This window comes from Octopus bimaculoides, chromosome 20 (genome assembly GCF_001194135.2).
Source record: "Octopus bimaculoides isolate UCB-OBI-ISO-001 chromosome 20, ASM119413v2, whole genome shotgun sequence".
Classification (NCBI taxonomy): domain Eukaryota; kingdom Metazoa; phylum Mollusca; class Cephalopoda; order Octopoda; family Octopodidae; genus Octopus; species Octopus bimaculoides.
Window position 1 is genome coordinate 40,740,560 of NC_069000.1, and position 26,604 is coordinate 40,767,163.

Here is a 26,604-nt window from a genome sequence, read left to right on the forward strand (position 1 = left end):
TATAAACGTAAGTTTCAAATTTTGGCAAAAAGGTCAGCATATTGGAGGAAGGGGTTAAGTTGATTACATTGATTCTGTATGTATGTATGCATGCAGGCATACAAACAAACAATTACTAATTAACTCAGTTGGACAAATGACAATGACAGGGATGATTACTCGAGTCATGTATGAAATCACCACTCAGCAATTTAAAAAGTCACAAACTGTGGTCATTTTACTTACCTGCCTAGCAAACTCTGCAATCATTAACAATTTCTTTATTGGTAAATGGAATCTGAAAAGGAAAAAAAATAATAATAATAATATGTTTAATCTAAAGTTAAAATGAAGTAAGATTCAATTTCCTATAGTCATTTCTACAATGTAGCTTACATAGGGAGTTCTGAAATTTCACATTTCCATCTACTTGACTGAAAATGAGTACCAGCCAACTGTAAGTGTAAATCTTTTTCTCTCAAGCTGTCACATCCTTGATATGTTACTGGGTCAGGTTGGGAGAGCTGAGTGGGTGTCTATATTTGCTTATGACTACACAAGCATCTAAAACAATAAATAAAGGTGTGGTACAAGTTACCCAATCATACTCACTTGCAAGTGACAGCTGAACTTCAGTCAAATAAGTAAGAGCAGCAACCATGCTCTTTTTCAGGACCTCCAAGACTAATATGGGAAGAGAGGAAGTTAAGCACAGAATAAAATCCTGGTTCATATGCCTGCCAGAGAGTGTACTTCACTAAAGACACTCCAGGGGGTCAGGTGGTGTTGTTAAACTGGATGATGGATTTGAGTATATCACCTAAGAATAGGAATGGACCATTCAATGAGATTCCAAATTGTTTTCATCCACCAAATTTTACTCATAAGGTCTCAAGTCAACTTGGGTCTCTAGAAGATATGATTCTCCAAATAAGCAAGTCGGAGAGGGAGGGAAGGAGAGTTAGTTGGTTGGCTGTGTGAGTGGATGGATATGTATATTATTGTTGGCACTCCGTCGCTTACGACGTCGAGGGTTCCAGTTGATCCGATCGTGAAATTAACGTGCAAGTGGCTGAGCACTCCACAGACACGTGTACCCTTAACGTAGTTCTCTGGGATATTCAGCGTGACAAGGCTGACCCTTTGCATTACAGGCACAACAGAAACAGGAAGTAAGAGTGAGAGAAAGTTGTGGTGGAAGAGTACAGCAGGGTTCGCCACCATCCCCTGCCGGAGCCTCGTGGAGCTTTAGGTGTTTTCGCTCATTAAACACTCACAACGCCCGGTCTGGGAATCGAAACCGCAATCCTATGACCGCAAGTCCGCTGCCCTAACCACTGGGCCATTGCGCCTCCACAGATATGTATATATTCAAACAGTAAAATGTATAGTTAGAAGAATGCTTAGATCTTGTCTTTAATCGCAAACAATAATATTCGTTGAATTGTGATTTTGAGGTTCAGGACTAAGTGACAGTTGTATTTTGCTAAAAACCAAGGTGCCTTAGCAGAGCTAAACTATTGCAAGCTTTTGCCCAGCTCTAAGGATAATTGGTTATCTTGATGTGCTGATTTCTACTTTGGCAACTGATGTTTCTTCCTCTGTTTGCCTTCACACGTTTCAGACATCTTATGAAAGGTCATCAGTGATGTTTTTTATCCTCTGCTAAAACCATGTACAGCTTTTATTTACAATCACAAAACTTTTCAGACTGGCAAAAACTTTGAAACTGGCAGCAGCTGTGAAGTATAAACATTTCATAACTAAAAGATGAAAAAACAAAATAACAAACCTTCTGTCGTAGATCTTGCTTCTGATCTTTTCCATGTCATTTGTGTTGAATATTTCCAACTCTTGTAACGCCACCATAACATGATCTGGTTTTGTTAAAACTGATACATGTTGGTTTGCCATGAAAGCATTTAACATTCCCATCTCAGTAAGAACATCTTTCAGGCCAGTTGTTCCAAATATGAGAAGACGTCGACCCTGTAAATGAAAGAAGATGAGAGTAAAAGGAATTTCTACTGGCCAATTGCTCAACTTTCTGACATAGCAGCTACATATGCTTCACTAACTAATCAACATTTTTCACTATCTTAAATGAGACCCATTTGTTTCAAAGCCTGTCTAATTTAGGGCCGTTATCATCTGGGCATAAACATCAACAGAACAGCAAATTTAAATCAATATACATGTTTGTCGTGTTCATGAGTTGTTTTCAAATGCTTGATTAGTTTCTCTCTGCAGTAGGTTTTAGCTCAAACAGAGCTGAGCAAAACCCAACAAGAACAATAAAAATAAAGACTTCCTTTCTCTTTATTTACCACCAGAATATTACTTACTACACCTTAATATCTTGCACAACTTTCATTAGATTTCTATAGATATACACTGCACTTCATCCAATTGGTTTTGGAAATAATGAAAAATTTCGTAAAATAATTTTGTCATTGGACGTAATGAACACAAAATTTTGAAACGTTTTATTTTAGATCACTTTAACAGGAAGTTTGTATCATAGAATCAGAGTTAGTCTAAGTTGGGCTGGTTATCAAAAGACAGATCACCACATATATTTAGAAGGTATCACAATATACCAGATCTTACTTTAGTTTTCAAGACATGTTTTCTCCTACATATGTAGTCAATGCTTGAGCATATTTTGAACTTCTAGCTATTTATAGTTACCAAGATCTAAAGGAAATTGTACTGCTATAAATCTATGTTTTGTAAACTAATTACATTTTATTTTATGTTAATTGATTTTTAAAAAATTTCATTAGCATATACTTTGACCAACATTTAATGTAATGTAAAAAGTTGGGTTGTATTTCTAAAATCCAGACAACTTATTAAAAAACAAACCATTCAAAAATAAAGAATAAAAAAATAAGTTTTAATTTATGCATTTTTTCAATTTTCCTTGGTAGCCACAGACAGACGGTTTGCCAGCATTTGGCAATGAGGGTTCAGTTGTTTGATCAACTGAATGACTTGCTCATTGAAGAAATATGTAAGTGGCTGAATATTCCAAAGACACATGTACTCTTGATGTAATTCTTAGGCAGTATCAATCAAGCAATTAAACATGATAATGACACTAGCATATCATATCTCATGGTTAAATAAATGGTGGGAATGAAGGTAATGGAAGATAAAAACGAAAAATATGAAATATATACAAGAAAAGAAAAGCTTACTAACCATTGGAGGACATCTTTTGAGCAAGACTAGGAGACATTGTAGTACATTGTTGGAGAACCTTGGACCAATAGCCACATAGTCTTTATAGAAGGAAAATAAAGAGAGACTTCGTGAGAATATATTTGTGTGTGTGTGTGTGTGTGTGTGTGTGTGTGTGTGTGTGTATACACAGTTGAAATTTACAGAAAAACAAAAGACAAAGACAGGTTTATTAACAACAAGCAGGTGTATTAGTTTGATGCTCAGGAAAGTGAGAAAGTTTTTTATGTTTCGAGCCTACACTCCTCAACAGAAAGGAACACAAGGCCTTTCACGACACTCAAAGCCAGGCCTTTCATGGCCCTTAAAGCCAGTCATAAGTAAAGATAAGTTTATAAACTCCCAATCTTTTTCCCTAACAACAGTGTTTACAATAAGAAATTTCCAAAATATAAAAAACAGTTACTGTTCTCAATGGACCGTGAAGTGTTCCTACTGACAAAGAGAAAGCAGAAAATGGAAATACTTACCAATAATCCGTTCAATATCATCAAGAAGAATGCAGCTGAGAGGAGACTTGTAAGCATCTTCAAACATCTACAAGTACAATGTCACAAAAAAAAAATCATTTCTCAAATAGGTGCAACACCACAAATTTTAGGAGAGAAGGAGTAATTAAATGGCATCTCAGTAGTTAATTCATCTCTACTCCTCCCCATTGCTCCACTAATTTTAAGTTCAAGGATACATATGTATATTCATAAATGCATATATACATATCTAGTGTAGGGTCTCAACTACTGTGGATTAAGCAGATAACATGTCGAATATAGATGTAATCAAAGTAAACCTGCAGACAAATACACATATACACACTAATGTGATTAGTCTAAAGTTATTGTTGTTCATACAGAGAAATTAATTTAATTAGGAGCAAGTGTGTGTCTGTGAGCAAGCATGTTGGTTTTAAACAATTATTTTGTATATTTAATTAAATTAATTTCTCTGTATTAACAACAATAACTTTAGACTAATCGCATTAGTGTGTATATGTGTATTTGTCTGCAGGTTTACCTTGATTACATCTATACATAGTTGGGAGCAAACTTCTTACTGCGCACACACACACATTATATACATCATCATCATTTAACATCTGCTTTCCATGCTGGCATATATGAGTGGACAAATGAAAGAAAAGGGTACTCAACACATTTAGTAGGTGTTACATGTATTATTTAAAACAGTTTAATTCCGCTCCATACAACTTGAACTTTTGCGGGCCTCTAACAGAAGCCCATCTCTTTCAGCCTTGAGATTACCAAATAGAGAAATACAGGAAGTCCAAAATAGCTACCGGAATATAGGCTGCCATTGGTCAAGGTGGGTCACATGGGGTTGTCAGAGTAATATCAATTGCTCAGCGACAGCAGTTCCATTAGAAAGGGGAGTTTCTTTGACTATGTGACTGAACTGGAAACTGGTGGTGTCTAAATGTCTTGGTGCAGCAGAAGTAAGACTGGTGAGTGTGTGATGTTACAGGCTTCTGTTAGAGACCTGCAAAACTTTAAGCCATATGGAGCCAATCAAACAGTTTTAAATTATACATACATATAGGTTTGGTGATGCAATACACAAAACTCTTGGTCCTTGAGTCACTACGTTGCTTCTGCTAAACAGCAATAAACATATATATGTGTATGTATACAGGGAGAGAGGGAGAAGGGAGAGAGAGAGAGAGGGAGAAGGGAGAGAGAGAGAGAGTGCTATTATCTGTAGCATGTAGGTACATACAAAAAAAAAGATAAACCAATTTCTACAAAGAAACAATCATAGAGAGTTATGGGGAGAGAGATCAAGACAGAAAGAAACAATACAACAGAGTGCTCACCTTTCGAATGTACTGAACTTTGGCCATTTCACTGAATCCAATCATTTGCTCAGGGGAACATATCTTGACGAAAGGCAGATCTGAGTTGGCCATCAGATAGGCTGCAAATGCTGACTTTCCAGCACCAGGGGCGCCTTGGAAACAGAGACAAAAGGTATTAATTATTTACACTGATAGAGGGAAACAGGGGTGTAAGTGATGGAAATAAACTCTAGTGTGTGACATACTTATTTTATCAACTTCATCAGATTAATAGATTCTAACAAGATTTGAAATCATTTCATAAGTGTGAATAAAATAGTGTAACATGCAGTTTTGAACTAATGCTACCCTTCATGTGTCTTTTATCAACTCAATACTGATATCTAAACATGATGCAAAGCCACAGATTTGTAAAGAGAGGTACAACTGAGTGAATTAACCCCTGCATCAATAGGCTTTTGGGTTGACTTCAATGCATGCATTTGAGCAAGTACCTTCTACAAAAGCCTCAGGTCGACCAGAGCTTTGTGAGTAGAATTTTGTGGGTACTGTGCACAAACCTGTTTTATGTATGTATGTATATATATATATATATATATATATACAAACATTATATTACATACAAAGATAAGAGGAATGACCAGCAAAAGTGGACTCCTATATGCTAGAAATAGATGCCGAATCATCTAACCACGAAAAAATATGTTCCCAGTAAAAAATTAGCGACACAACAGACTGTAAAAGGGCAAGACAAATGAAAAAATACTAAATAAAAAAAAACGATTAACCTACGCACCATTCTTTCCTCTTATTTTTGTATGTAATATAATTTTAATATTCAGATTTTTTTTAATATGCTATACCACTGGTTTTAATTGATTAATATCAATTTCTACCCTTATTAATAAATGTTATATATATAAATATATATATGCATTTGGTCTACTATCCTGTTTCACTGTTTATGCTCTATTCAAGTATGTTATCTAATTTAGTGGTTTGACAGATAGAGATCAATAAAATAATAACAAGCTGAGAAAATTGTTGAGCTGATAAGATCAATTAAACCTTGAAATTGGTACCCCAGCATGACAGTACTTGAATGAATGAAACGAGTAAAAGAATAACAACACCAGCTGCAATAAGTTTTGCTTTCATACAAGTAGGAATCCGTGGATGTTTAAGAAAAGGAGAAATGTTAAGTGTAGTTTTCTGTTATTTTCTATTTCATCCATTCTTCTAGTTATGGTGACATCAGAAATTTATGATGCCAAGCAACAACTTTGTACTTACCATGTAGCAACATGGTTAGAAGAGGTGTCTTTGTGCTGTTTTTGATCTGAGAAATTAGTAGGTTGCCATACTGGAGAACCTCACGAACGGAATCACCCCATTCAATGATACCATTTGGAAAGAAGGAGTTGAAGTTGAAATCGCTGCGACCAAATGCCTGTGATGGAAGAGAGGAGGACAGTGAGAGGAGTTTGAGTGAATTGACAGAGATAAACATCAGGGTTTCCACAGTACACAAAATTCTGGTTTTGACATTGTAAAATTCTGATTAAATGGAAGAGAGGAGGACAGTGAGAGGAGTTTGAGTGAATTGACAGAGATAAACATGCAATCCATAATAACTATCAGGGTTTCCACAGTACACAAAATTCTGGTTTTGACATTGTAAAGTTCTGATTAAAATTATGGGAAGATTTCCCTTCAGCAATGAATGATTAATACTTTTTAATTCAATTTAAGACTTCAATTTTCATTTTATATAAAATATCACAGTCACAAATTTACAGCTAAATGTTTACGCTTTGAAGTTTGGCAATTACAGCTGGGTACCTCAAAGGATGGGCTAATTGCTTGAAGAATGAACAGTTTGTCATTTACAACAGTATTGCATTATATCCATGTTCAAGATGCTTAACTTTCAAACTTTCCATTTCACTCACTTCTAAATAAGTACCATGAGTAGACCATGCTTACCACAGCAATCAGTAGAAAAACTTTATAATTGACAATTGTTTAATTAGCTTGTAGTACAGAGTTCAAAGTCTAACATGAATATGGCTTGAAGAGAAATGAGTTCTGTCAAACTGTTTCTAAATACACTAAATGAAAACAAGGCAAAATCAGACACTAATTGTGAAAGAAAGAAATGTATGTTTCTAGATATTTTCCCCTAACTAGGTAATACTTGATACTTACTGGTTTGATATCATCCAATGAGCTTAGGAAATCATCTTGGGTGATTCTGACATTTTCTGCCTCTGTAGGATCAATTTCTGCTTTATTGGAGCCCTATATGAGCACAGAGAAACAATACAAAATGTAGTAAATGTTCTTTATTATTATCTTAATAATTGTGGAGTATATTCTTTTGTAATCAAAGATTTTTGTAATTTTTTTCTGTCACTGATTCATCCGACAAGTTTACATGAAACAAAACTTTAGAAACCATTGCAAAGACACGCATGAAGGAACAATGTGAAAACAGAAGTAAAAAAAAAAAAATAAATACCATGTCCAGTCTTAAGTGACAATGAAATACACAAATAAGAACATTGAAATGAATATATTAACAATGTACCATTAATTCTTTGAATATTGACAAAATATGTACCAGAAAATCTACACTAAAGTTGAGGAAACTTCCTCACCTGCTCCTCTATACCTTCTTTTACAACAGGTATATTTTAAAAGACAGCTAGGGTTAAAATCATTTCCCTCTTTTTTTTTGTAGTTATCCATCAATAGTTAATTCAACACCTCAATGTTTACACACTAAGGTAAGTCTTTACCTTTTAAGATTTTGTTTTCTTAATAAATACAGAAGTTACATAAATAGTTTTCAAGTTTAAAATTCATTATTGAAAACTAAAATTTAGTAAGGAAATAATATTTGATATTCAAACAAAATGTCTAGCTGCTGATAAAAGCTAGAAAAGGAGAAACATTCCAGCATCTTATAAGTTTTCATAATTCTAGATAAAATTCCATTTCCATTCAGTCTTCCTTAATAATAATAATTCTATAAAAAAAAAAAATAAATAAAACAGCGAAGGGAAATTACTCAAGGTGAGATGTACAGACGGATGTGTAGTGGCGCAAAATTATGGCTGCCATTAAGGAAGTACAATCTACGCATGCGCAAGGGACTTGCCTTCCCCGAAGCCCCTCGAGTGCGCATGCGTAGTAAAACCAAAAGCGTTTCTTTCACTTTCTAACTCTATTCAGCATGATACCTTCGACATGACAGCTACTTGCTCTTAACCTTCCAATGCCGATTACAAATTAACCAGCGGTTGCCAGGCTGAATGACACAGGATTTGTAAAACCAAGCATCACCAAAAATAAAACTTATTTTTATTATGTTGTTAATTGTTCTACTGTTTCTTAATATATAATTTTGTTGAAAGGTGATAGAGAGAGACTAATGTCTCTATTGCAACTATCAACCTATTACAGATGCAACAAAATTCTCAATAAATACGAGTTTCTCTTTTAATGAAGAAGGAAAGAAAATAAAATAAAACACTAGTGATCATCTACAGTCTTCATTGAAGAGGGGAGATAATTTGACCTAATTCATTTTACAAAATTAACGTTCATGATTCACAGAAAATATTAGCAGGCAGACGGCTATGGACATATTTTAGTCTTACTGAACCTCATTAGTAAGACAGTCACACGAGCCTGCATGAAATTATCTCCCACTCTTTTGAGAGTTGTTAACAATTCGTCAAGACTTATTTATTTAATTGAGAATCTTTTGCGTGTCATTCAGTACATCAACCATTAACCTATTTATTTAAATTTATGCCATTGGCCTGCTTGTGTTACTTCCCTTAGTCAAGCACAGGATTGATTTAATCCAGGGGTTTTCAAACTTTTTGACTTACGGACCTCTTTATATTTCAGGCTTTACCTTAGGGACCCCCTTATAAACGCTTATGAAATTTATACATAAATATTTGCTTAAAATAACATATATTTTTACATTTATTTAACAAATAGGTTTATTGTCAATTAAAAGATTTCGATTAAAAAACATATATAAAATCAAATTGCCCATAAAAAGTATTTGCTGTCCACGGACCCCCCTGTCTTGTCCTTGCGGACCACAGTTTGAAAACCCCTGATTTAATCAACTAAATCCTTTGCCTCAACATTGTTGGTCTTCTGCCTAAATAGTGAGAAACCTGATCCAATATTGTAAAATTATGTAAATTTAGAACATGAAACATTTTCTGGAATTACCTTTATTAAACTGTTCATAGCAGTGGAAACTGCACAGCGTACAAGACCTTCGAGTTCAGCTCCACTAAAGTTCTTTGTTTTATTAGCAATTTCTTTGAGGTCTACATTGTCATGAAGCAGTTTACTTTCTCTCATTGACTTAGTGTGGATTTTCAAAATGTCCACTCTGCCTTTCTCATCAGGTAAACCTTAATATAGATCAAAGTATATATATATATATATATATATATAATAAAACAAATGATATATATGCATATGCACGTATACCTACATCTACACACACACACACATATATAATGTAGGTATGTAGATTCAGAAATACATGCACACACACACACACACTCATATAATGCAAGTTTGTGTGTGTATAAATATGCAGAGAAGTAGTAGGATTTATTCAATTATTTGAAGCTGAGATTTCACTCTATTTCCAGACTGAAGAAAGGAAATAAGAATTTTAAAGTTGCAATAGTGTAAAAGCTTAGCTGCAAATAAATGAGTGCACACACACACACACACACACACATACAAAACACACAGAGGTTGGCCCAAAAATCTACATCCAGAAAAAGAGAACCTAAGTACCTTAAAAATCATAAATTACAAAATGTGTGCTAAAACTGATAACCTTCAACATCTATGCATTTTTGACTCTATTGAGTGCATGAACTTTGAACCCATCTTAAGATATTTGCTGTCCCAGGTGGATTCGATTGTCTCCTTCAGTGTATCAATAATTCTGGATCAAACCATGAAGACAACCAACTTCAATGATCTCACAAGAAAAAAAAAAAAATTACGAGTTGTTAGTCCTAGAGATCTAGTGGTTATTCAATTGGACTCTACCCCTATTTCACCTACTTGGGGTGGTGTTATTAATATAACTTCTAACACTTATATTAAAATGTAGTGGAGGCCTATCTCATTAAAACAATATTTTATGTTTTTCTAACAAAAGAATGACATCTAATTTAGAAATGTAACACGGATGTATGGTATATCTGATATATTAATGCCAAACAAATATGGACTTATGAACAACTCACCAAACATCTCAGCCTAAGCAATAATTCTTAGACGGGAATGTGTGTATGTGTATATATATATATATATATAAACATCACACACACACACAAGACAAATTTCCTCTGGATTGAAACACTTAGCCCACCCCTGTATACATAAGCAATAAAAGAAACAATCCTTAAAATATTTAATTTAGATGAAGAAAGAGTTTATTCATCACTTGTAGGATAGTAGGGGCACTATTGGAGTGTTTATTCTAATGCAATATATATCTAAAACAAGTCAGATATTGTAATTATTGTTCTCAAAGCATGGATGGTGAAACACTGATGCAGAAAATAAAGGAAGCTGTACAATAAATTCATAAATTTTTCAGATTTTTATATTTCCATTGGACAGAATAAAACGTGCTAAATTAGTAATAATCTCTGTTGTTATTGTTGATTAACTGTAATCATCAGCTTGAGTAGAATTCTGGCTCAGAGGTAACTAAATGCAGAAAAAGAGAATTCCCTACTAGAGTTTACCATGCTTTATTTGGTTGGGGATCATACTGTACACATCACACTGCATTGAAATAACTGCCTGCATTAGATACAATTAGGTTATGTTTCATTTGGTTTGCTATGAAGACCATTTATATATGATTCTCTCTAGAAGAAGGTAATCTCAAAAACATTTCATTTCGATAAAGAATTAGTTCATTAACCACTTGATAAACCTTATTCCTAAGGTGGTGAATTGACAGACTCATTAGATAACATTGGATAACATACATTAGATAACATTGGATAACATACATTAGATAACATTGGATAACATACTCATAACACTTGCTCCCACTCTGTGTTCTGGCTCAAAAGCACACCAATATCAACTTTGTCTTTCATTCTTTTGAGGTCGACGACTTGTAGTATTTGTACAGACTCTTTGTGTTTTGCTGGCAATGCCTCTGACATACTGGTACCAAGCAGTACTAGCTTTTAAGAAGACCCTTCTCTGGGAAACACTGGTGGCATGGAGAAGGGAAAGTTGCTTGCATGGGAAACTGTTAATCTTCCAAACAAAATCCTTGCCCAGAACAGCATATATAAGTGTGGATACATGGTCAACCCTAACCAACATAGACCTCAGACATATATGATTGTTGTCCCTAGTAGTTAGAAGCAGAGCCAGTAAATTGTAGACTTGTTTTCTTTCAAATAAACAAGAGATGGTTATCTAGTATAGCAAAGGATATTGTTGTTATGTCAATGTATATGCAAGATTTGTGTTGGTCTGGATCAGATAATAGAGGTATTGATTTTAAAATGGCTTTGTAGTATTGTAGAAATGTAACACGGATGTATGGTATATCTGATATATTAATGCCAAACAAATATGGACTTATGAACAACTGTAGAAGTGAATTGACCAAATGGATAAATTATTGGATTACCTCTTTGTGGGTTCCAAGTTCAAATTCCCTGCAAGTGTTTTAGAGAATTTCTCAGCAGGACACTTTATTCTGCATTTCCCCAGCTACTTTTAGACATAGCAGTCCATTTTTCTGGTTGATTATCTATTGATATCTCTGACCATGAAACATTATCTTCTTATTTCTAATGTAATTCTAAAGTGTTGTGTTCTTTTAGTGGATAGACATGTCATTTCAGGGACTGCAGTGACTCGACTCGAAGCAGATTGCATCCATGAACACTTTTTACTCCAGTGATAATGTCAACGATGGTGACAGTAATAATTATGATGAGTTTAGATAAAATTGTAAATAAAGTTTATATTCACCTATCTCCATTTGAACCTCCATTCGTCCAGGTCGGGTGAGAGCATCGTCAATCAGATCTTTTCTGTTTGTCATACCTGGGTACAGAAAAAACAATGTGAATCAACAAAATGATAAAGTTAACCTTGTGTTGTGCACAATAATCTCTATCTATATGCAAGTCTTCTGGATTCGAGGCTGTTCAACAATATTTCTTTTTTAGATAATGTTAAAATTCAGATCAAATATAGTCTAGGATTATGCATTTGTTAAAGAATAATTTCCTAAGAATAAAATTAAGGTTGTTATCATGTCACTCTCATTAACTCTGATCAGGCAGACATTCGGGATACAAGTAACTGGTCGAGTATTTGAGTGTATTCAATAGATCTAAGTACTTCCCAACAACCTAATTCCTCACATCAAGAACTACACTGCACACCTCAACAATATAGGGATTATTGTATGAAGTCAATATGAGAAACAAAAGCTATCTAAGAAGTGTCTTCAACTTACCAATGACAAGAATGTTGTTAAGTTGTTCGACACCATCAATCTTTGTTAGAAGCTGGTTGACAACTGTGTCATGTACACCTGTACCTCCACCCTGAAAAAAAAAGGGTTACTTTTTACAATTCAGCACTATACATTTTGTATTTTGAACATCCTCTTTTCCATGGTTATATGGGTCAGACATACCGTATTTTAATATGTATAAAGAAGCCCCTAATTTTTGGGGCGTAAAATCTGGAAAAAGGTTTTGTAAGGGATTACAATACTATCCATGTATAAAAAACTCTATTTTTTTAACCTAATTTTTGCCAAAAAATTGTTCCTTATACATGTTAAAATACAGTAATTTGTTGAGGCAAATTTCTTATAGCCAGATACCCTTCTTGTTACCAACCCTGACCGTTTCTCTTCTAGCCAGCCATGTGTTCACAGAAGATTGGAAATACATGACACTGCTTGTCTAACAACATTAATGGCAGCAATGCTGCTGCTTTTAATATTTAATTTTGCCACCTTATATTCAGAATTATAATCCTGCTGAATCTACACTGTCTTTCATCCTTCCAGATTCAATAGAATTTTTCCTACTGTTTATATTAGTCTGTTCAATCAAATGTCACCTCTAATAAATTGTGTCCTTGTGCTAAAGTTAAAAATAATCAGACAGACTTATTAGTGTCAGACAAAATGCTCTGTAGTATTTCTTCCAGGTCTTTAGGTTCCGAATTCAAAGTCTGCTGACATCAACTTTGTCTTTTGTCCTCTAGGAGTGAATAAAATACCAGCCAAGAACTGGGATTGATGAAACTAAATAATATCTGCTCCCAAAATTTCAGGCCTTATGTCTGTATAAGAATTATAATTATTTTTATGATTAGTAAATTATTTTTATCGTTATCATTGGTGAGTTGCTGGAATGGTTAGTGTGCCAAACAAAATGCTTAGCAACATTTCATCTGTCTTTAAGTTCTGAGTTTAAATTCCACTGGGACTGACTTTGCTTTTTATCTTTTGGGGGTCAATGGAATAAGTACTACTTGCATACTGGGGTTGATATAATTGACTAGCACCCTCCTCCAAAATTTCAGGCCTTATGCCTATAGTAGAAAGGATTATTATTATTATTAATATTTTTATTATTAGTTTCAGAACTGCACTTCATACTTACCACTGTTCCTCTCTGCTTGCAAATGGCATCAATTTCATCAAATATAATTATATGAAGACGGCTGTTACTACCACGCTGAATAAGAACATAATAAACAATGAGTTAACTTGCCTCAGCAAATATGATCAACATATCAAACGACTATTGTTCCCTGAAACATACATATATAATTATTATTTGTTTACCTGTTCTAGATGTTTCCATTCAGTGTTCAAATTCAGCCGTAGTCAACTTTACCTTTCATCCTTTTATTATCAGCGAAATAAAGTACCAATCAAGCATGGAGCTGATGGCATTGATTTGTTCCTCACCCACCTCAAAAACTGCAACAAGCAGGCAGAATCATTACTGCACAGGACAAAAATGGTTGGAGGCATTTCTTCAGGTCTTTTACTCTAAGTTCAAATTCTGCCGAGATCGACTTTATCTGTCTTTCTTTCAGGGTTGATAAATTAAGCATCAGTTGAGCACTGAGGTCAATGTAAATGACTCACCCCATCCCCCAAAATTGCTGGCCTTGTGCCAAAATTTGAAACAACAACAATTATCATTATTATTATTGTTATTATTATTATTATTAAGGCAGCATGCTGGCAGAATAATTAGCACACCAGGGAGGACAAACACAGACACACAAACACACACATATATATATATATATATATATATGTATATATATATATATATATATATATATATATATATATATATATATACATATATACGACGGGCTTTTTTCAGTTTCCGTCTACCAAATCCACTCACAAGGCTTTGGTCGGCCCGAGGCTATAGTAGAAGACACTTGCCCAAGGTGCCACGCAGTGGGACTGAACCTGGAACCATGTGGTTGGTAAGCAAGCTACTTACCACACAGCCACTATATATATGTTTTTTCAATGTTTACACTTAAATGGTGTTATTAAAGCAATTGTCTTTACAATAAGATAAACTACCTCCTACAGTTCACTCAGTTATAAAGTAAAAGTGTCAAGTAGGAAAGAGAAACCCAGGTGGCAAACTGGAAAACTATTAGAGCATCAGATTTCATCTTTTCAAGGTTGATAAATAAAATACTGCTCTAGGGTGGGGGACTAGTGGAATTGTTAGAGCACCAAACAGAATACTTTATCATATTTGTTTCAGACTGGCTTTTCACATTCTGAGTTCAAATCCTACTATGGTCCTTTTGGATGGTAGACTTAACCCATCACACAGTTAACACCAGCCCCTGGTGCTTGGGGACCTATAACAGGATCCACTCTATTGCAAGCTTTTAAGTGGTGTATCTGGTTTGAGGAAGCCTTATAAAGACTCATAAACACTGTCCTTACCTCCTGACTAAGAGATAAAAAGAAAGCAGAGTTATATGCTTGCTTCACCAGCACAAAACAAGAGTTGAAGATTTTAACTTATGTCCATGTGATCAAAGTCTGTCACCTTAACAAGAGAGCCACTGTGTCTTGTTATGTATATCTGCATGTGAGTAAAATAGAGAGAAAAGAAGAAAGAGTGAATGTGTGTGTGTGTATGTGCATGTGCGTGCGTGTAATGTGTGTGTTCATAACAAACCAAGACCGCAATAATTCTAATTTCACTTACAGCTTTCTCTTCTTCTTCAGCATCAGCAAACAATTTTCTGATGTTTGCTTCAGACTCTCCGACATACTTGTCCAGAATCTGTGGACCATTTACAATCTTTGGTTCTGTTGCATTCAACATCTGACCTATTTTCCTAAAGAAATAGTGCAGGAAATAAACATTTTTTTACTTTTTATCTTAAAGAAAATATATATCCAGTTTCATTATTTTATTTACCATATTACACTCATTCCTTGATGTCTCAAATAGATTTTGATTAATAATCCTTAATCAATATAATCATGAAGCAACTGACTATTCCAAATTATAAGGGAACATAGTTTCCCAATATTTAAAAGCTAAAACATGTAAGATTCTGCTTTTTTAAATTCTTTCACAACTATATTTCTAATAAAATATGTTTGTAATATGTGTCAAATAATTTTGAAAATAATCCAGAATTTTAATGAATTAAATAAAAAAAATTAACTTATTTTATTAAGTTAATGTTTAAAATATAACTAGGTTCAATAAAAGCAACACAATAGCTATAGCATGGTTTGAAGTCATAATGTAAACATTAACTTACCTGGCAATAAGAGTCTTGCCAGTACCGGGAGGACCAAATAGCAGAATTCCTTTCACATGACGCACACCTTGAGAACAGACAAAAACCAATGTAAATTATCTACTGCAAATTCAGAATTGGTTTCTATTTTTCGTTTTTGCTATTTTGCATCTATTTTTCCCTGCTGGAATGGGTTCCAAACTTTTTTCATTTTGGATATTCTAGGTGCATGTATTTTGTATTTTCCAGTTGGCTACCCATCTTACTACCAATAACTCACACATGAAATAGATGAGATGGTATCTGTTATCAATCAACTAGAAGCCAAATTTTGATTGTAATGAGATTTGAATTTACAACTCAGTAGCTCAGTGGTTCAGTACTGGATTATTTAAAAATTTAATCCATGGATGAGTAGCAGTACACATAGTTTTTGAAGGCTATTCCAGATTAGTGAGAGTGATGTTTAGTTGGTATTTCTACATTTTTATGTCTATAGTGAAAAATATTGTCAAGGAAGTTGCAACGTTTCACAGTTTGGGGGTTAAAGGTTTGTGAAGGTGGGACATAACAGATAACAAAAAGGAGAAATGTGAAAGAATAAGGTGGGGTTGAAGAAACAGGATATAGTGCATTGGCATACAAGTGATTTTAATGTGTAAGTGAGTGAACAGAATCATCACTAGGTAGGTAATACTAGTGAGACAAATCTCACACACCTACATTATCATAATAAAGTCCTGCACTTCATATCCTAAATCTCTGGTGATGAATCTGGATAGGAGAGCTTGAAACTTTTCTCAATAACTGACAGAGATGTCCAAAGAATGATGATGGTAGTTTATTTATTTTCTCCAAAGCAGTACCAAGAAAACTATATTCTACATTGTTTCACAGCTTGTGAGAAGACTGGTAAAGAACTTTAAATTTGTTTTAGAGTTAGATGTGTTTTTCTCAAAAAAGATTCATAGAAGTTGTATGTTTTTCAAGCCTTGAAGGAAGTGTCCATGTTTTTGAGTCGCACAAGACAACTGGCACAACAAGAGGACGAAAGGTATTGATTTTAAAAGATTGGCTTAAACCAGATGTCCAAATACTGGTTAAATTCTCGCAAAGAATGAAGGTATATCAATGAATCAGATGGCTCTTTGTGGAGGTGATTTAGAATGTGTGTCGCATCAGCAGCTGGGAAAGTACTAATTAAGAAGGGTATTTTCAAGCAATGCTTATAGATGGTTACATTTTCATACATGTGGTGATGATGATAATGATGATGAGGAGGAGAAGGTGGAGGAGGAAACGGGGTAATTACAAAAGCAAAGTAACAGACTTACCTAACTGTTTGACAATATCTGGTGGGAAAACACGAGAAGCAAATGCTCTCCGGAAGATGGTGGAGAATTCATTGTCCAGACCGCCAATGCCCATCTTAGTAAAGTCCCAGTCAGGAGAAATCACAGATGTGTACCTGTTTTTAAGAATTAGGAAAACGACAATAATGACAACAACATTAATAATAATAATAATATTAACAAGCAACAAGAGCACTCAGAAAGCACAAACCTTCACCAAAGCAACACCAATGTCCTCTCAACGATTAGCCAGAGATGGTTTTTTAAATGTGAATATCTGAAATAAACTCGACTGCTCTTACAAGCGAGAATACTAAAAATATCGCTAAGCATTTCGCCCGGCGTGCTAACATTTCTGCCAGCCAGCTGTTACCAATTTCTGTTGAGATGCTCTGTGCTTCTTTCAATTAATTTTAAATATAACAAAGAATTTAGTAAAATAACTTAGTTATCATTCAGCTAGTGTTAGGAACATAAATTGTGACTAAGGTTTGGTGGAAGATTTTAATTCAGAACTTTTGAAAACAAGACATTTGTACTACAGAGCCAGAAGCAGTTTCAACTGGGTTGGTATCAAAAGGGTTAATTCTCAGAAAAATACAATCAGACAACACCATTTATCAAACACTTACCCTTTGTTCTTGCCAACAAGAACAATAGCGGAATGTTCAGATGCTAGGAACTTGATATTAGTTGTACTCAGTAATCTACCAGTAATACCCTTTCAGAGAACAAAAAACAACAATCAGTGGGTAATACATATAACAAAAGAAAGAAAATTTCTTAGCTCCCAATCATCAAGAGATACTAGGATTGTGGAAACCTCAGATCCCTCTGTAAAGATGTATAAAGTTTTGGAGACATTTATCAACAAATGGTAACTCATAGTAACAGTCATAATTGCATCAGAACTGAAAGTTTATAATGGTTTTGATGTGTGTGTGTGTAGGGAGTGCTCGTATGATACAGAGGGCTGCTAGTTTCTAACATTAACACAAACACACAGACATACTCATGTATGCATCAGCAATTGTCAAGCTCTCAATCTTTCGCAAATAGCAAAATTCCAAAGTAAAATATTTTCCCAGTCCTTCTGCTTTAAAACTACATATCACTTTGAAAACCCTTTGTAAATGCCAAAGTTGAACATCAGCTGTGTTGCCCTCACCAGTCAGGACTACAAAAGCTATAAACACTGGACCTATTTAAAAAATTTTAAAAACATGCAAACTTGTGCACCTACGAAGTGGTATCAAAAAGTTCCATAACTAGTTTTGTAGCTCCCCAACAGATCACAGCACACAGTCACATGCACAGTGAGAGCTAGCAGTGACCTTTCATGAGGCAGTGTGCCAAGTGATATCACTATTTTTACTTGACAAGTTGCGAAATTTGTGTGTTCGTGATCATGTGTATGCTGTAGTCTGCAATTTTCATGGACAGGAACAAAGAGCCAACGGGAAATTTTGTGTTAAACTTGGGAAATTTGCTATAGAGATATTGAGCATGCTTTGGTAAGCTTACAGTGACGAGACAATGGGTTATACACAATGTTTTGAGTGGCACGAGAGTTTCAGAAGCAGAAGAACATCCCTTGAAGGCAATGAGCAATTTGGAAGGCCTGCCACAAGTATCACCCCCAGAAATGAGGTATTGTGCATTGAGAATTTGTCCCCCCAGGGTCAGACTGTCAATCGAGAGTCCTACTGCAAAGTTTTGAAGTGTCTGAGGGAGGACGTTTGGTGAAAGCAACCGGTTCTGTGGAGTGCAAAGAATTGAATTCTTCATAACAACAATGCATCCTGTCACCGAGCTCTCCGCACTTGTGAGTTTCTTGCCAAAAAACAATGGTATCGCTTCCACACCCATCTTATTTGTCAGATTTAGCCATTGCAGACATCCATTTCTTTCCCAAGATGAAAATGCAGCTCAAAGGTTGCCATTTTAACACCATTGTTGAAATCTAGAGAGAATCACAAAAGGTCCTCAACTTGCTTACAGAAAATGACTTCCAGGCTAAAATTCCAAAAGTAGCAGGAACGCTGGGACCGGTGACCATTTTGTAGATGATGTTAAAACAGGTAAATGAGCTATTTTTTTTTATTAAACATAACTAATCTGGGAACCTTTTGCTATCACTTCATATACTAAACACAAACACATAGATAGAATTGTGATCTACCTACCCCTCGTACACCGGCTGTGCCACCCACTTGGTTTGCAATATCATACACTGGAATTTAAAAAATATTTAAATAACAAAAATATCACAAATATCAGAAATATTCCCCACTGAAGGGAACAGAATACATGTAAATATGATAATGATTTCTAACATAGGCACATAACCACGTATTTAGGGAAAGAGGGGTAGCCAATTATATCAACATCTATATATTACAGGTATTTATTTTATCATCTCTAGAAAGAGAAAAGTTCAAGAACTTGAATTTAGGAAGTAGAGTAATGTAACTTAATTTTGTCAGTCACTCTACTAATTCTGCTACCTATTGCTTCCGATGTAATTGTTGTCATCACTGTTTTTTTTATTATCTACTTTTTCCATACTTGCATGGCTTAAACAAAACTTATTGAAGAGGCATTCAAAGGTTAGATACACTTTCTATTTCCAGCCCCAGAACTAGAAAGAATTGTTATTATTATTATCTTTATTATTATGATGATGATGGTTTGATTATTTATTTGTATTAAATATATCATCATATCATCAAATTCAGAATTCATTTTTCTGTATGAAAAGGGGTTGGCTGTTTCTACAAATTCATATCTTTGTATGATTATCTACTGAAAGTAAAAGCAGCTGGATATGAAGAGGCATTTATTTTACAATAGGTTCCAATAAAGTCTATTACTTCACTACCTAAAATGTGCAATACAATGCAAGACATCAAAATCTGGCGATAGCATAAAAAGAAAGATTTTGTAAAACACTGCAGGAAAAAAAGAAAGAAAAGAAAACAGTAAGAAAAAGAGAAATTGTATTTACCTTTAATCTCTTTTACAGAAGCTGAAAAGACTGTTTTCTTCATTTCAAACTCAAATGCAAATGGCATTCCAACTGAGAATAAAATTCCAGTAAACTTTTGAATAAACTCATTAGTAATACATTCAGAATCCATGGTATCATTTGATATTCTGTCAAATAAGAAGAAAGCATGATTCTATTAGATATCTAGATGATTTTTAAAGGATAAGACACACAGGTCATGTTTATTGCTAACTTGTTTCAGTCAAAGGACTGTAGGGGCACTGCCTTAAAGGGTTTAGTCGAACAAATTAACCCCAACACTTATTTTTCTTAAGACTAGTATTCCTTCTACCAGTTTCTTTTGTCAAACCATTAAGTTATGAAGATGTGAATAAACCAAAACTGGTTGTCATGTGGTGGTGGGGGTTGAACACAAATACACACACATACACACATATGATGGGCTTTTTTCAGTTTCCATTTACCAAATCCACTCACAAGGTTTTGGTAGAAGACATTTGACATTTGCCCAAGGTGCTACACAGTGGGACTGAGCCTGAAACCATGTGGCTGGGAAGGAAACTTCTTACCACATAGCCATGTCTGTGTGCTTATAATTAATATTCTGAAATATATTTTAAAGTAAAACAAATTTTTTCATTTTCATATTTGATCTACAATTTGTAATGAAGGAAAATCACAAGACAAAATGATTTTTGAAAAATATAATCTCTCAATTAATCTATTTCTTTGTCACACTCTAACCTTTCGTCATCTGGCACGGGATAACCTCCTCCAATATCCCCTCCTCTCAAAGGATCTTTGTCTTGGAAGTTAGTTGCTGACCTTGCAAGTGCTGATGCCGTGTAAAAAGCATCCAGTCCACACTGTGAAGTGGGTGGTGTTTAGAAGGACATTCAGCTGTAAAAACCATCCCAAAACTGACCTCACCTCTGCTTGTGCCATGTAAAAAGCATCCAATCCACTCTGCAGGGTGGTTGGTGTTAGGAAGAGCATCCAGCTGTAAAAACCATGCCAAAACAGACACTGAAGCTTGCCCAGCCAGTTCCTGTCAAACTGTTCAACAGCATGGAAAGTGGATGTTAAATGATGATGATGATGATGATAATGATATATATATAATTTACACCGTGCAATGAAATCACAGCCTACATTTATAACTGAGAGCGAAGATAAACAGTTTGTTGTCTACACAGCACAACTGTGAATGATATATATCACAGTGTGAAGTGAATGTACATGAGTGCCCAAATAACACTGTGACAGCTTCTCAGAGGAATGGAATGGTCTTGGAACAATTAAGCCCAGATGTTACATACAACTCAGAGATCCCCATAGAAGCCATCTTCAGTTCTTTCAATCCCAACAACTATAAATACAAAGAAGAACAAATGGTGCACATGATAAAATACCTACTTCTTCTTGCTGAAGAAATCAATGTCAACAACGATAGACTCAATAGAATCCAAGGAACTTTCTGGAATGGGAGTCACTTCCACCCTTTGGCCAAGTGGAAGGCTTGCCCAGTTCCTCTGAAATAGAGAACAGAACAACATAGAATATATCACAAGAAGATTCTCATAAATATTTATATTTCAATAATCCTTCTAAATCCAGTTTGTTGTACAGTATCCCCAGTTTAACTTACACTGTGTATGTCCATAATCAAAGACATTCACATTACGATCATCCAATCCTTTTTTCGGATATTGCACATATAATACTACATTATCTAACATGTTCCCCTTGTTATCATGAAGGCAAAGAGTAGTTTAACAGAAATTCAACTGTTATTTCTAGTAAGTAAAGTGCACTCTTAGAGCTTACCTTGTTGACTCATCTATCTAGTGTATTGTATTGCAGAAAGGTGGCTAAGTTATCCTCAAGCTGAATCTGTGAAAATGTTTTCCACAAAAAATTCCAATATAATTGTAATCTACATTATTTGAAATGTATTTGTACAAAATGTCATTAACAAATATCCATTTTCCAGTAAGTTATGAAGAAACAGTCAATGGGGGAAGCACACTTCTGTAGTTAGGCCCAAAATGAGCAAATGAATGAATGCTATTAGATGAATAAAGGCTACAAAAGAAAATTAGATGTAATATCATCATCATCATATTTTAATGTCCACTGACCATGCTGGTATGGGCTGGACAGTTTGACCAGGGCTGATAAGCTGAGGGGCTGCACCAGATTCCAGTCTGATTTGGCATGGTTTCTATGGCTGGATGCCCTTCCTAATGTCAACCACTCTGAGAATGTAATGGTTGCTTTTACATGTCACCGGCACAGGTGCCAGTTGCATGACACCAGCATCCGCCATGACTATGATTTCACTTGACTTGATGGGTCTCCTACTCAAGCATGGCATATTGCCAAAGGTCTGTTCATTCGTTATTGCCTCCCTGAGGCCCAACACTTGAAAGGTGATTTTCACGTGCCACCAGCACAGGTGCCAGTTACACGACACTTGCATCAGCCACATTGCCTTTGTGAGGTCCAATGCTCAACAGGTGCTTTTTAAGTAAGGTATCTGTATTCACTGATGTTCACATGAAACTTATGATACCATGGAATTATAAGATATAATATTTACAGAAGTATCTAGCTGAGAAATATCATTTAAAGACAGATGGAAAAAATATTGAATGAAACATGTCGGTAAATACATCCAATGTGAAAGAAACAGTTTGAAAAATAACCATCAAGTCAACACTGTCTCAATTCCTGGCTGAGTCTGTAATCACTTTACTAAGATCATTGAACTGGGAAATGATATGTCACTGCTATTTCCTTCTTTGCTGAAAGCAAAGAGGTGGATCACCCATTGATGTATACCTGTGAAAAGGGTAAGGTATGCAATAAATTGTAAATATTTGATGACTAATTTATATATGAGAAATATCAATACTGAAATTGATTATTTCTTTGAGAATTATCTATGTAACATGCAGAAAAACAAAGAAACACAAGACATTAGTTGTAAAGTGTGTTATACTTACATGTAACGCATTGAATGTCACACGACCTTTTCCCACTTGGTCACTGTGAATGACTGAGATTTTATAGTCAATACCTCTAGGATTTTTGAGGATCACATATCTGCAGGGATATATAGAAAAAAAGTATGAGAGAGAGAGAGAGAGAGAGGACGTATACAGAAAAGGAAGTCAACAAGGACCAAATAATTTGGAAGGAAGAAACAGTAATACAAAGAAAACAAAATAAAGAAAAATGGTGAAGGTAAAACAAAAAGTTCAAAAGAAGAGAGAGAAAGGAAAGGGTGGAGAAGAAGAAAGAGGAAAAAGGAAGAGAAGAGAGAGAGTAAGAGATATAGAACTAAAGAGAATGCAAGATGGAAACCAAGTATGACTCAAATGATGCTATTTTGATCAAAACCACAGATCTTTCACAAATATGTGTCATTCACTTCATACAATATTCTCCACCTCCAAGTTTTCAAATAAGTGTTCCTAAGTTTGAATCTTGTCTGAGACTATATACAAATCCCCTGATGAACATCAGAGATTAAACCAATAGAAATAGAATGTGAATGTAGATATTGGAAAACCATTCATCTCTAAAGATAAGGTTTAATAGTTTGTTAAAATTATACCCTTCTTAACAACAATTTATCTCAGGTATTAGACATTTAGACTGAACTCAGTCTGAATCATTATTTCACTTCATGACGGAGTGGATTTTGTTTGGATTCAGCATGTAGACTATCACTCAATATTGTGTATGGCTACTTAAAATATGTGTCATTGCTAAAAAATTGAGTATTATCGTTCACTTGTAAAAGAAACTCATTTTGAACTCCTTCATATGATGGAACTGAAAACCCAAGAAGCAGAAACCTGCAATGTTGATACTGGATTAGCTGTCGAGGTATATATATATATACAGTAATCCCTTGCCATATCACGATTTACTATTTAAGCTTATGTCAATTCCTCCATGGTGTTGTTTTGCATTTATAATAAAATAAATATATACAAATTATAAAAATAACAAAAAAAAAATATATGGTGCAGTACTGTTTCTACTTTGCAGATTTTCACCTATTGCAGGCGATTTCATGAATTCTACTCTACATAGCTCCCTGCCAGAACTGTTGACTTTCATTGGAACCGGGAAGGCATTTTAATTGTCCTGCTCGTGCGTGTGGTCATTCTGCTCTTTAGTAACTGTTCCTTGTCAAGGGTTGGTGTGATCTGTCTAGGGCAGCTCCTGTTTGGTGGTTAGGCTACCTGAATGGGGCTGTCAGTATTGAGATGGTCCAGTTTCAACCTATTGATGGAGACTGTGTCTTGTCATCCACCAATTAAGAGTTGAAATGATTTATCTACCGGATGTATGACTTCATGTATTTCCGTGCTGCAGAGAGAGATAGCCTCAGGCCAACAGGTGTTGCAGTCTACCAAGGTCAGTAGGTATGAGCAACCCTGTGAAGGTGGTAGGGGGCTGACAAGGTTGATGTTGATGTAGGTGAATCAGGCCTGTGGTGGTTCATTGTTGCCGAGCGGTGCTTTGTTGAGTTGATGGACCTTGGCTTGTTGACAGGGGATGCAGGTCCTGGTCCAGTCTCCAATTTGCTTGGCCATACTGTGCCATATAAACTTGCTTGACAGCAGCTGCTCTGTGGCTTTAGTACCTAGCTGGGACAGTCCATGAATGATGTCAAAAACTTTCTTGTGCCAGTCTGATAGGACGATCAGTTGTGGCTTCCCAGTGGATACATCACACAGTAGGGTTATACTGTTAGAGCCAAAGTGCACGTCCTGCAAATAAAGTGATGTAATGGTAGTGCAGTAGGCCCTGATCTTGTCATCTGTCTGTTAATCCATGGATTAAAGTTCTCATTCCATTGTCCATACCAGGAATAGTTTCTTATTAGTTATCCTACTACTTGAAATGTCACTTGCTTGTTTCATTTGAACCAAAGTGTATTGGACTGACTGACACAGAAATTGAACTCATGCCTACAAGCTAAGCTATTACTAACATTATAGTGAATCTAAATACTGATTAAGTATTAAGTGTGGTAGTTTAGCATATGGGTGTGAGTTCAATCCTTAGGTCAGTCAAATAATATAGGGCAAGCAATAGCACAAGTAGTAGTTCTCATTCTAAAGTCCTGATGTGGACACCGGAATGAAAACAATAATATATCTGAGTTGATTTAAAAACGGATTTGGCTCAAAATTGCACGAGCATCAAAGATTATGACAAGTATCTGAAGTAAGAGGGGACAACAGCCAAAACATTGTGACTATGACAACCAAGATGAAGACACTATTCCAAACATATCAGTATATGATAATATATGAAGTGTTAATCTACTTAACTAATAATCAAGCATTTTATCTAACTGAATTCTATTTTTGTCTTAAGTACTAAAATTAAATTTATAACATTAATGAAACATATCAATGTCCACCATCACTCTGCTAGGGCATGCACAGAAGAGATCAAGTGCTGGCTCCACAGAAGAGTATTTTAGTTTACATCCCATCATTAGCACTGGCTACGTCCCTCCTTCCACCTACTTTTCCCGCCCTAATTACCAGATAACTACGGAACAAGTAAGTAAAAGATGCGAGGCAGGGGCAATTGCTAGCAACAATAATGAAGTTAGCACTAGTATGAAAAAGATTATCAGCATTCAGCAATAGTAGATAAATTATAATTTTGGCAGCAGTAGGGAAAAATTATTAGCAACAGTGAAGAGAAGGTAGATGGCAACATAGGAGTGATCATTATCATTTTTACAAAATGAGGTGGTTGACAACAATATTCATTGCTGTTATTTATTAGTTCACATTCAAAACAATTATCAGTTCACAGTCTAAAGAGATATCAGTTTGCAACATTCAACAGAGATACAGCTCACATTATAAAGAAAATATTACTTCACATCCTGAAGAGACATTAATTCACTTTCTTAGGAGATACCAGTTCACATTTTGGAAAGATATCAGTCCACAACTTATAAATAACAATATATTTTATTATCTAAAGAGTTACTGATTCACATCCTATCAGTGACACTATGATCTTCCCTCAAACCTCTCCAGTTCCATTTACCAATAGCAATGGAGCATGTACAAAAAGTGAGGAAAATGAGTATTAATAATAGAGAACCTAGAATATATATTAGAAACTGCAGACTAGTTTCAGTTGCCTACATTGAAAAAAATAAAAATAAGCATGCCGCTTATACATTGCTGAAGACTAGGTCCATTTATTTCACATGGCCCACATTCAAAGTGCAAAAAAGGACAATGCAAGTGAGAGATGTTTGATGCTTCCACCAGATA

At 35.0% G+C, this 26,604-nt stretch overlaps 1 protein-coding gene across 2 annotated transcripts in view; it reads right to left on the bottom strand.

Annotated features, from left to right (window-relative positions):
• The window catches only part of LOC106877959 (vesicle-fusing ATPase), a 62,843-nt gene that overhangs the window by 13,043 nt on the left and 23,196 nt on the right, over positions 1–26,604 (bottom strand). For both annotated transcript variants that reach the window (XM_052975029.1, XM_052975028.1), the window contains exons 3-21: positions 23,284–23,383; positions 21,692–21,807; positions 20,273–20,421; positions 19,452–19,498; positions 17,898–17,986; positions 17,248–17,381; positions 15,935–16,001; positions 15,367–15,499; positions 13,768–13,842; positions 12,603–12,693; positions 12,110–12,184; positions 9,299–9,486; positions 7,247–7,339; positions 6,332–6,488; positions 5,057–5,190; positions 3,696–3,762; positions 3,187–3,266; positions 1,772–1,968; positions 226–277 (exon numbers count right to left, since the gene is read on the bottom strand). In XM_052975029.1, the coding sequence (XP_052830989.1) occupies positions 226–277; positions 1,772–1,968; positions 3,187–3,266; positions 3,696–3,762; positions 5,057–5,190; positions 6,332–6,488; positions 7,247–7,339; positions 9,299–9,486; positions 12,110–12,184; positions 12,603–12,693; positions 13,768–13,842; positions 15,367–15,499; positions 15,935–16,001; positions 17,248–17,381; positions 17,898–17,986; positions 19,452–19,498; positions 20,273–20,421; positions 21,692–21,807; positions 23,284–23,383 (2,044 nt within the window). The remainder of the gene's footprint in view (positions 1–225; positions 278–1,771; positions 1,969–3,186; positions 3,267–3,695; positions 3,763–5,056; positions 5,191–6,331; positions 6,489–7,246; positions 7,340–9,298; positions 9,487–12,109; positions 12,185–12,602; positions 12,694–13,767; positions 13,843–15,366; positions 15,500–15,934; positions 16,002–17,247; positions 17,382–17,897; positions 17,987–19,451; positions 19,499–20,272; positions 20,422–21,691; positions 21,808–23,283; positions 23,384–26,604) is intronic.